We start from the raw sequence: 12,175 nt of genomic DNA, 5'->3' as shown, positions 1-12,175 counted from the left end.
GTAGAAAAGTTTATGTATTCTTGATCTTTAAAGAGTATATTAACATGATATGTTACAGAGATTTTAGAATTAAACTTGTTAGCATAAAGCAGTTTAATCAAGATGAAGAAAGGAGAATGATTGTCGATAGATCAAAGAGAGGCTGTTCTATTGAGATAACAGAAACTAAGCATATACAAGATGCAATTGGGAAGTGAAAAGTAGAAGAATGAGCCAATCTTCATTGATAGGGTGAAAATCAACTCAACCATACAAAAGGTTACAAGTTGGCTTATATACAAGTTTGAAAATAAAAGGCGGGAAAGTATAACTGAGAGGAGATTAACAAGTTAATTATTCAATTAATCAACTATCTTAACAATCCCCCTCAAGCTAAGCATGGTATATGTTGATCAGTACCGCAAATTCACACATTGTATATAATATGTAAATAGTCATCAATCAAAATAAAAGAGACTCGTCATTTTGTCAACAAAAATATAATTTGAAATAAAAGATATGAAATATAACTTTATGGGTTAAATAAAATCACGAGGCAAATGTCCTTTCCGAGACCTCTTTGCGGTAAATGTTCGAATAATATCAATATCATCAATTGACTTGAATATCTCCCGCTCGGTGTAACATACCATCAAATCATTGAACCACACATCGTTGATCTTATTGCGCTATTTAGACTTGATAATCTTCATTGCTGAAAAAGCTCTTTCAACGGATGCTGTCCACACCGGCAATATCAAAGCTAACTCAATAAGTTTGTAAACCAATGAAAATACCAAATGTTTTTTAGTTTGAACCATCTTCATAGCCAAACGTTGAACATCTTTACAAGTGGAAAATGAAGCATTTATTTTCACTTGAAGAATGTAAGTGTCAAGTTGATCTCTTATAGTTCCACGATCATCATCAGAAAAGTCTGCATGATAAATATCAGCAAGACGAGCAAGCTTATCAACATCAAACTTAGAGAAAGAGTTCTTGGGGTCAAGACATGAGAAGAAATCAAGGATAATATTACTCCCTTCACTAAAGTGGTGATCCATCTCCACACATATTTTGTCAATAGCAACATAAAAAATCTCAGCACGATAATGATGAAGATTAGTGATAGTCCTTCCTTCTATCCTTGAACGACCCCGAACTGGTATTTCATCATCCATATTTGGCATCAGAATACCTTTAGCAACACAAAATTCTTGGACATCAGCAAATAAATTATCCCAACCACTCTCTCTCATTGTAGCCAACCGAGCTTTGACATCATCAACTAATTCCATGGCAATCACAATATTAAGATCTTTTCTTTGCAGGACATTTGAAAGCTCGTTTGTGATACCAAACAAATTTAACATTAACCTCAAAATAAAGCAAATTTAAAGCTCTCCATTTTTTCAATCAAACCTGCTCTTGAGATGGTCCACGTCCATCTTCATCAACCATACTAAGCACCTTTAACACAGAGGACCACATTTGATCCAAACGAAGCAATGTAGTATGATGTGAACCCCATCTAGTATCCCTGGCTCTAGTGAGACTAGATGATTGGTGCAAGCCCTTTCCTCTAGATATTTCACCACTCTCAAGTTTATTTAAAATATCTTGGTGTTGTGCCTCCGTCACAGCATCCCTCCTCTTACAAGATGCACTTGTTGTGGTGACAATCAATGAGATGTACTCAAAGAAATCATGAATAGATGAGCAACTACTAGCAACAGACACGACAACCAATTGCAAACGGTGTGCATAGCAATGGACATAGAAAGCATAAGGGTTTTCATCTAGAATCTTTCTTTGCAAACCATTTAACTCACCTCTCATATTTGAAGCTCCATCATATCCTTGCCCTCGTATCCTTGAAATAGATAATGTGTACTTATCAAGAATACCATAAAGAGCATCCTTTAATGACTCTGATGTAGTATCTTTGACATGATGTAGAGCAATAAATCGTTCCACAACATTCCCTTTATTGTTCAAAAACCTAAAACAAATTCAACAAGTTTACTTGGCAGTATAGATAATAATAGGAAATGAAATTTGGAAATTTGAGAACACAACTATTAACCTCAACATCACCGCCATTTGCTCTTTGACGGATATATCACGTGACTCATCAATAAGCACGGAGAATTTTCTATCACCAAGCTCTTCCATAATCACCTTAGTAACTTCATGTGCACAACACGTTGCAAGCTCCTTTTGAATGTCAACGGAAGTCATCGTGCAATTTTTTCCACCACGGTCAAAAGCATCTCTCACTTGTTCATTCTGAGATTTCACCCAATCTACCATCTCTCTAAAATTGCCCTTATTTAGAGAATTAGAGGACTCATCATGGCAACGGAAAGCCATGCCTTATGCTATGAGATATCTTGAACAATCTACAAAACAAGTCAAACTAATCTTATACAATTCTTCTGATTCCTTGGTTGCTTTAGCAAACTTACTTCCCACACTTTGTCTTTGATTATTATAATCATCGTAATGCTTGACGCATGAGTTGTGCAAACTATTATGACTACCAACGTGACCTTTCAAGCCTTGAGATGCATGCTTCCAATCTCTATATCCGCATTTAGTGAAAACTTCAAAACCAAAGTGCTCGGCCCTCCCAGGTTTCTTAAAGAGAAAGCAATAAAAATAATAAGCCGCATCTTTGATCTCACTGTATTCTAACCATGTATAATTCTTATACCATGATTTACTAAATGCTCTTGTAACACTTCCAAATGGAGTACGAGGAAAGCTTGACAAATCTGGTTGCATTGGACCCTTCAATATATATGCCCTCCTCACTTGGTCTTGAATATCCGGAGCATACTCACTAATTTGTTTCCTACGACCTGGATCACGCACAATTTCATTTGAATTAAACTCGTTAACGATATTAGGCGGTGGTTCTAATTCGGCTTCATGTTGCACAACATTCACATTCTCAATACTTGCTCTATCGACCAGAAATCTCTTCATCTCTGAAATTAAATAATGTTAAATTAGTAATGTAATAAGACAACAAAATTTACAAATAAAATAATATAGTTTCTTAATATTTCTCAAAGTTGTAATAGCACATAGTTTCTTAAAGTTTTTCAATGTGATAAGACAACAAAATTTACAAATAAAATAATTTCTTAAAATTTCTCAAAGTACACTTTTAAATCCTAATTCTATAGAACCCAATTACATTTTTAAATCCTAATTTTAAAAAAATAAAAATAAATGATAAATAAATAGTTACTAGGAACAATGAAAAAAAGGGAAAAGATTACTAGGATTCTAACGTTCAGTAAATGGTAAAAGAAAGATGTTAGTAATATTTTGACTATTTCAAAGTTTAACTTCAAACCACTAGATATGTATTAGAAAAGTTAGGATCAGAGCAAACACTTTTCATTCGTCTCCTTCTTCCTATTCTACTTTTTTCCAGTTTTTCAACCAAGTCAAATTTCAGATTTGAATGAATCTTTCTCAAATTAGGGCATTAATTCTCTCAAAATTCCAACAACAAAAGATGCAACAACAATAATCTAACACAAATTGATTAAGAAAATCAGAAGAAGAAACCTGTGGTGGCGGAAATAATCGGCGGTGATGGTAGTTATGGGATACAGTGTGGATGAAGGCGGACTTTTGCTTGGTCTCACTCTCTTGCAGAGCGTGTTCTTTTCTCTTTTCTTTTTTGCCCTTTTTTCTTTTTTTTTTCCTTTGAATTTTTTGTATTTTCATTTATTTTTTAGGTAAAGAAAATTTGGGCCAAGTAAAGAGCATGGGCAACTGCCCAGGGTGGCCCTATGCAAAAACCGCCCCTGATGTTGATCATGCCAAGCTTGGGAACAAACTTGTTGAAGGTAGCAATGGGTAATGCCTGTAGCGGGGAAAATCTGAGAACGAAGCCATTACATTGACTCGACTCAATATTTCAGTGAAAGTCGCCGCCGCGCTTTATTATTTCCAAAGGAAAAGGGAAAAGAACGAAGAAAACCCAAAGTTTGTTTTTAAAACAAAAATAAGAGATCTTAGGTACGGGTGTTGATTATACAAGGGGAAGGTTTTAAGCACCCCTCATATCTGTGGTACTCCACAGGAACCTTTTTGAAAATCTATGTCGTGTGTGCTAAAAAAGGGTTTGTTTTATTTTTTAAAATAAGCTCGGCAAAGCGTTAGGCTTTGTGCCTACATACCTCCTCGGTGCAATGGAGAAGTCAGAGCTAATGTAGTTCCGCTTAAAAGGGAAAAACGTTTAAAAACGAATAAACACCTTATCGTTGTTGGAGAGAAATACTCAGCCATTGATCTTGAGCATGAGAACAAACGAGTTCTTTGCATCGCAAATGAAAGAAGGGCTCCAACTCGGATAAAATCGACGAGTATGCCACTAGCTCTCTCACGCGGAAAAGATCTCATTATATCAATCAATTTCAAAATCGTGGGGTATCGCCACTCGTTTCAACGATTAGTCGTGTCTAAACTTTTTGTAAAAGGTTGCAAACATAAGAAGGTTTTGTAAAAAGAGAGAAGATTTTGAAAATTAAAGAAGGGAGGAGATGAAGAGGCTATCCTATTGCGTAAAATAAAAGCTAAGGAAAAGAACGGTCTAACCGAAATAAGAAGCCAACACTTGACATTATTAGTCAAGGTAGATTTCCCATCCTTTGGACTTATCAATACCAAACAAACACATTACCACTTGGGGATCCAGATGAACTTATTATCTTAGCACCACTTTGCATTAAGCACATTAAAATTCTGACGAAAATCGGGCAGAGTAAGGGCTGTTTTCGGGTAAAATCCTTATATAAATGCCTTGGAATTAACCATCAAGGGCTTTCAAGGAAATACCTGCACACATAAACAGACAACAATCTGATGCCAGACAGAAAGAATAACAACAGAGTAATAACGGAATAAGAGTCCAAAGGTACTAAGTCCATAAGTTCGAATCTCCAAAATGCTCGGGATAGTAACCAATAGTCCAAGAGAGAGCCTTAAGTGTTTTTTTAGATTTTTCTTGTCTATTAGTGTTTTAGCAAAAAAGTAAAGTATGGCCCAAGTGGACAAAAGAAAAATAGCGGAAGCATAAACATATGTCCAAATGGACAAAGAGAAAATAGCGGAATATAAACGTCCAAATGGACAAAGAGAAAATAGCGGAATGTAAATATGATGAAATGATAAAATAAAGCAATAAAGCGAAAAATAAAAGAGCGATATAATAAATTGCGGAAATTAAAGTCAATTGTTAGATGTTAAAGATAACCATCTTGAAACTTGTCAAGTATGTTATCAAAGTTAGTAATGAAGATCGATGGTGAGTGGAGGATGTTCTCGGATTTAAATTCAATGGACATTTATCAGAAGCTTGATAAAATCATAGCGACTACACGATAAACCTCCATAAGTCTTAAATCAACCGCATACAATTCTCTTCCATATTTGATCTTTTTTGTTCGGGACACGAAATATTGCGCTATGTTAAGCAGATCGCCAAGTGATTTATATAGAAATCACCCTACAACGAGGCCGGTCAAAACTTTATGTGCTAATGCATGCGAGAGAAATGATATGTAGATCATTCTCCGAAAGCAATACCGCACGAAAAGAAAATAAGGAGTGATATAGTCTTTACCAAGAATCCATAAGAATTCTCAAGGTATCAAAGACTTTCATCGATCAAAAGAAAAAGAAATAAAAGATGGAACCATATTCGAAAGCTCCTTTCATCCATAATTTCAATCACTTAATATTGCGGATTCGGATTCTCATCCTATCGACGCCCTAAGTCCATTGAAATTAGAGAGAAATTAAGCCTCTAACTTATGATTCAAAGAAAATATCAAAAGAAAGGAGTAGAAGATGAGCTAGAACCAAAAACAAGTCAAAAAAGGCAAAAAAACACATTTTGCTCAGATGTAAATCGATTTGCACAGAGTGTAAATCGATTTGCATAACTCTGTTTTCAAATCTGCGCAGTTTTCCAGTTATGTAAATCGATTTGCACCAGATGTAAATCGATTTGCACAACACAGTTTTTCAAAAAAACAGCAAATAAAGAGAAGAAAACTTGTTTAAACATAAAACCAAACTCCTTGTGATCTTGGATCAATTTGTGCACGAAAATGTATCAAGTAAGCAAGCAAAACTCATCAATGTAGCACCAAAGGTGCATCAAACATAAACAACAATGGATCACATCTTGAATTATGGAAAGGATCTAGAATTTTACCAAATCTTCCACAAACTTTGATTCTTCTTCAAGAACACACAACCACAAGCCTTGATCTCTCACAATTGATGAAGAAGGTAGTGTTTAGGTTGAGGTTTAGCTCTAAATTAGTGAGGTTCAAGATGTGACTCACTAATTTTTATGGAAGAAACAAGAGCTTTGAGTGAGGGATTTTGAAGAGGTGAGGAGAGAAAGAGCAAGAGTTTTCTTGGCTATCAAAGCTTGAAAACTAAAGAGGGGAATGCTTCAATTTATAGGAGTTAGGCTTGGGAATTTTTGTGGTTTGGAGTTAGGATTGGAAAATAGAATTAGGCTTGGGAAATGGATTTGGAGCCAAAAAAGAGATCCAATGGTCTTGATGCAATCACATGAGGGTTTATGATAAAATGATGTAGGCAATCAAATACAAGAACTAAGTCATGCTTCCCATGCTTGCAAATGACGTCAGCACTTCCAAAAGCTGAAATTTGCCTTCATTTTTCCAAATTCGCACTGGTGCAATCGATTAACACTTTATGCAAATCTATTTACATTGCTGAAAAAGGCAAAATATGGGGCAAAAACAGTTATGTAAATCGATTTGCACATTATGCAAATCGATTTGCACTGATGGCAGAAGCAAAATCTGGTGCAGAAACAGTTGTGCAAATCGATTTACACCTTATGCAAATCGATTTGCACAGTGAAATGGTTGAAAATGCCCTTTTTGAAGGATACTTTGACTTGGTACCTACAAAACACAAACATACAAAAGCACAAGGCATTATTTTTGGTATTTTGGTTAGTAAAACAACATATACAAGAAAAACATTGGTGTTTGATGATTCCTCTTACAGATGAAATGAGCATAGCACCGAGAGCAGAGCTTTAAGATGAAACTCTTGATTGATGATTGATATGCAAATGATGTATGATCTTAGGGTCAAAAATTTGGGTATGACAATGCCTTAGTGAGAAAATATGCTAGTTTCTCATGTGTAGAGATAGGGAGAAGTCTGAGCAAACCTTGCTGTAGCTTTTCACGAACTAAATGGCAGTCAATTTCTAGGTGTTTGGTGCGCTCATGGAACACCAGATTTGAGGCAATATGTAGGGAACTCTGGCTGTCACAATATAAAACTGGAAGCTTTGAACAAGAGATTCAAAGTTCTTTCAGCAGGTAAGTCAACCAAATCAATTCACAAGTAGCAAATGAAAGAGCTCTGTATTCAGCTTTGGATGATGATCGTGATATGGTTTGTTGTTTCTTTGCCCTCCATGAGATGAGAGAAGTGCCTAAGAAGAAACAATAGCCAGAAATAGACTTGCGAGAATCAAGGCAACCTGCCCAGTCAACATCTGAATAGCAAGGGATTTGCAAGTCAGAGGTTTTGGAGAATAGTAAACCTCTCCTAGGACAACTCTTTAGATATCGCAAAATGCGACAAGCAGCCTGATAGTGAGTCATTGTTGGACTGTGAAGAAATTGACTAAGCTACTGCGTAGCGTAGGTGATGTTTGGCCTCGTAGTATTAAGGTACAAAAGACGACCAATGAGTCTTCTATAGGAACCAATGTCATCGAAAGGTTTGCCACCATCAACATGTAACTGGATTGAAGGATCAAGAGGAGTAGCTGCAGGTTTTGAACCAATGGGACCTGACTCTTGAAGAAGATCAAGACAGTATTTTCTTTGAGACAAAGTGATCCCTTCTTTGGAATGAGCAACCTCAAACCCTAAAAAATACTTCAACAAACCAAGATCTTTAATGCTAAAATTGGTATCCAAACAGGATTTAATTTTGTCAAATTCATCCATAGAATTACCAGCCAAAATTATGTCATCTACGTATACCAATATAGCAGTGAATGTGTTGGAAGTATTAAGAGTGAACAAGGAATAATCAGCATTGGATTGAATGTATCCTTGTTGAGTAAGCAAAGCAGTTAGCTTCTATGACTGGCCTACTTTAAACCATAAAAACTCTTCAGTAATTTGCATACCTGATTTGGTTTAACACAAGAAAGCCTCTCTGGTATTGTCATGTATACATCCTCCTGTAAATCCCCATGTAAGAAGGCATTATTTACATCAAGTTGATGTAAAAACCAACCTTTGATGGCATCAGCAACTATAAGTGTTCTAATAGTTGTTAATTTTGCTACAGGAGAGAATGTGTCAAAAAAATCCAGCCCTTCAATTTGGTTGTAACCTTTAGCCACCGATCCGGCCTTATATCTCGCTACACTTCCATCAGCTTTATGTTTGACTTTATATACCCATCTACTCCCTATAGGCTTTACATGAGGAGGCAAATCAATAATGTTCCAAGTCTTGTTTTGGTGTAATGCCTCTATCTCAGAAGCCATAGCCTTGACCTAATTTTCAGATAGACAAGCCTCTTTATAATTCTTAGGTTCAATATCATGTGTGATGGAAGTGGTGAAAACACGATGGGACTCAAATAGGTGAGAAAGAGAGTCAAAAGCAGAAAAAGGATAAAGAGTATTAGTACAAGAATTACAAGTTTTATCAGCAAGATCATGAAAAGTATGACACATAGTCTGAAAGATAAGTAGGAGCATGTTTATTTCTAATAGGTCTACTACTGACAGACTCATGTGCATGATTTATAGTATCAATGTTATCATTATGTTGCTCAAAAAATTCAGTGATGTCTGTATGTTTTATATGAACATCATCCTGAATGTTGGCTGTAGGAGGAACTGGAACAGGGTTAGGAGAGACTGAGTCATTAGAGCTTACTTGAGACTCTATATGCATATGATAATGCCAAGAAGGATGATGTTCCCCTGAGTAAGGGAATATGTGTTCATGATGGGTGACATTTCTGGAAACAAAGACATCATGATTATGAAGATCATACAAGACAACTCCTTTCATTCCATTCATATATCCAAGGAAAACACACTTTCTACAGCGAGGCTCAGGTTTAGTTCTATTAATCTGAAGTGTGGAAGCATATGCCAAGGAACCAAAAACCTTGATATTTTGAATGTTAGGGACTTCATGATGCAAGACAAAGTGAGGTGACTGATTGTTAAGGACACGAGTAGGAATTTTGTTGATAATGAAAGTGGCATGTAAAAGAGCATAGGACCAAAAATTCTTAGGAAGTTTGGATTGAAAAAGAAGGGCTCTACCAACATTTAAAAGGTGTTGGTGTTTTCTCTCCACTCTACCATATTATTGTGGAGACTCTACACAACTAGTATGATGGACTATACCATTTGTGGCATAAAATTCGGGCATGTTAAATTAAGGACCATTGTCAGTTCTAATAATTTTGACCTTAGCAAAATGTTGTTTTTCAATGAGTCTAACAAAGTTAATGACATGCTGTCTTGCCTCAGACTTAGCTTTCATCAAGGTTATCCAAATGTATCTGCTGCAGTCATCAACTGCAGTAAGGAAATATGCATGACCATGGAAAGATTTTATTGCCAAGGGTCCCCATATGTCAAAATGTACCATATCATAAGGGTGAAAAGATCTATTTATGCTATCATGATAGGGAAGTTTTCTTTGTCGAGCAAAGTGACAAATGTCACAAACATCTTTCTTATTAACAACAATGAATGGATACAAAGAATGTAAGGCAGACAATCTGTTTTGAGACAAGTGCCCTAACCTAAAATGCCATAAGACTTTATCAGGTAAAGAAACAGAATTAACAGAAACATTGATGGAATGATTAGTGAATGGCTTATCTTCTACATTCAAGTAATACAAGCCATCCCTCCTTTCAGCTGAACCAGTCATCATCAAGGATGTGGTGTCCTGAATGTAACAATGAGAATCAGAAAACTTGACATTATATTTTGAACCTTCACATAACTTGGACACAAATATCAAATTCAAAGTGAATTCAAGGATGAACAAAACATTTGATACAGAAAATTGAGGAGAGAAACAGACAGTTCCAGAGTATTTGGCAATAAGAGAATGACCATTAGGTAATTTAACATGTATGGGAGGAATAACAATATAATTTTGGAACCAAGAAAAGGATCCACAAATGTGATCACTAGCACCATAGTCAACTATCCAAAGACTAGAGTTATGAATGGATAGAGGGAATTTGATAGTACCTGATGATGTATTTGCAGTAGCAACTTGATTAAAAGAGGCACTCCTAGTAGCTTGATTAAGGCCAGATTTTTGAAGAAACTCCATCAAGGCATTGAACTGGTCCTGAGTCATAGGTGAATTACCACTCTTCATATCAATGGAATGAGAAATATAATTTAAAGTAGATCCTTGATCTCCTCCTTCAAAACTAGCATTTTTCACAGAAGTGGAGTATTGTTTCTGCATATGGGGTGGAACTCCATGTTTCTTGAAACAATTCTCAACAGTATGATTGGTTTTCCCACATAAGGTACAAACACGAGCACCAGTTTTATTGAATTTTGAAGGAAACCTTTTTGAGTCAGCAGCATTTATCAAGGCCTGAGCTTCATCATTGGGAACTTGAATTGGATTTTGTCTCTCATGTTGAATAACCATGGAGAAAATATCATTCAAAGGAGGCAACGATTCCATTAAAAGGATTTGGGATTTGACCACAGCAAAATTGTCATTTAGACCAGTCAAAATCCTAATAATGTGCAACAATTTGTGATTTGATCTAGCACTATGCATGGCTTCACATACACATTGAATGCGACAAGTACACATAGGTAAAGGCAAATATAGATCAAGCTCTTCCCACAAGTTTTTCAATTCAGAAAAGAATGAAGTAACAGATTTATCTTCTTGTTTAAGGATAAAAATTTCTTGTTGTAATTCAGAAATACGAATGAGATCACCTTGTGAAAAAAGCTCTTTAAGATCGTTCCACACATCAACAATATTTTAAAGAAAGACAATAGATTGAGCAATAGAATCAGAAACAGAATTCAGGATCCAAGAATGTACCAGCATATTATAGCGATTCCAAGCGCGAAACGAAGGATCAAAAGTATCGATCGGAGGAGGAAGACTTCCATCAATGAATTCAAGCTTCAATTTTCCACCAAGAGCTCTCTTCATGGAACGCACCCAAGAATCACTACAAGAAAATTGGCAGATTGCGACGGCTATTTTGGCAGATTACGATGGTTAAAACAGCCGCAATTCACAATTTACGACGATTGCAGCACCGTCGTAGAATCGTGTGTCCCCAACCTGTTTCGCGATGGTTGACAAAACCACCACACATAACCGTCGCGCTATTTCACGACTGTTTGGTACTGTCCTAAATTAGTAATGGTGACGGTTAAAAACTGTCGTGAATATGCCTTTGATATTTCTTTTGTTGTTATTCGCGACGGTTAAAAACTGTTGTGAATGTGATATCCTGATAGTTAAAACCGTCGTAAACATGCGTTTGATTTTTGTTTTTGTTGTTGTTGCGACGGTTTAAAACTGTCATGAATTTAATATCCTGACGGTTGAAACCGTCGTAATTTGATTTATAAATTTTAAATATAATTTATTTGGTGAGAGTTTAAAGCGCTACTAATTATTTAATTATTAGATTTAGCAACAATTTAAGCCATTACTAATTTTTATCTATTATATTTTTTATTTAAACTATAATCTACTAAAATACTTTTAAATAAAATATTATTCTTTTTAATATCATTTTTTCTTTGAATTATTTATACTATATTAATTTTTTTATAGTATTAATTTTTCATTTTCTATCACTTTTTAACATAAAGTAGTAAAATGTAATGGCGGTAGGTGTATACCATCGTGATACGCGTCTTTATATTAGACTTATGACAGCTATCAAGTAACAATCGCAATTTTTGTGTCGTAAAACACTAATTTTCTTGTAGTGAATGGTAGTTGGAACCGGTAAGTTTCGGAGAAGCGGTGACTAAATTGGGACCGTCGCTTGGATGAACGAAGTACGGTGAGTGAGGATCGGAAAGAGGATCTGAAGATTGATTCCTCGGTGG

At 35.7% G+C, this 12,175-nt stretch overlaps 2 protein-coding genes across 2 annotated transcripts; both read right to left on the bottom strand.

Moving 5' to 3' along the window:
* Positions 1-523: 523 nt before the first annotated feature.
* LOC131656962 (uncharacterized) lies at positions 524-2,966 on the bottom strand. The gene is made up of 2 exons (XM_058926501.1): positions 2,066-2,966; positions 524-1,981 (listed from the first exon to the last, which is right to left on the bottom strand). Exons 1-2 carry the CDS (start codon positions 2,350-2,352, stop codon positions 1,396-1,398), a joined length of 873 nt encoding a protein of 290 aa, XP_058782484.1. The 5' UTR covers positions 2,353-2,966; the 3' UTR covers positions 524-1,395.
* Positions 669-1,277, bottom strand: LOC131659461 (uncharacterized). Its single transcript, XM_058928650.1, has one exon. It carries the CDS (start codon positions 1,275-1,277, stop codon positions 669-671), a length of 609 nt encoding a protein of 202 aa, XP_058784633.1.
* Positions 2,967-12,175: the final 9,209 nt, after the last annotated feature.

This window comes from Vicia villosa, linkage group LG3 (assembly GCF_029867415.1).
Source record: "Vicia villosa cultivar HV-30 ecotype Madison, WI linkage group LG3, Vvil1.0, whole genome shotgun sequence".
In the NCBI taxonomy this organism is placed as follows: domain Eukaryota; kingdom Viridiplantae; phylum Streptophyta; class Magnoliopsida; order Fabales; family Fabaceae; genus Vicia; species Vicia villosa.
This window is presented reverse-complemented; position numbering and strand designations above follow the sequence as displayed.

What these genes read in the sequence shown, in the direction of transcription:
- LOC131659461 (XM_058928650.1), bottom strand. Translation starts at nt 1,277, where the DNA reads ATGGAATTAGTTGATGATGTCAAAGCTCGGTTGGCTACAATGAGAGAG.
- LOC131656962 (XM_058926501.1), bottom strand. Translation starts at nt 2,352, where the DNA reads ATGGCTTTCCGTTGCCATGATGAGTCCTCTAATTCTCTAAATAAGGGC. An exon ending in CAAATGGCGGTGATGTTGAG is followed by an intron (nt 1,982 to 2,065) that starts GTTAATAGTTGT and finishes AATTTGTTTTAG; the next exon opens with GTTTTTGAACAATAAAGGGA.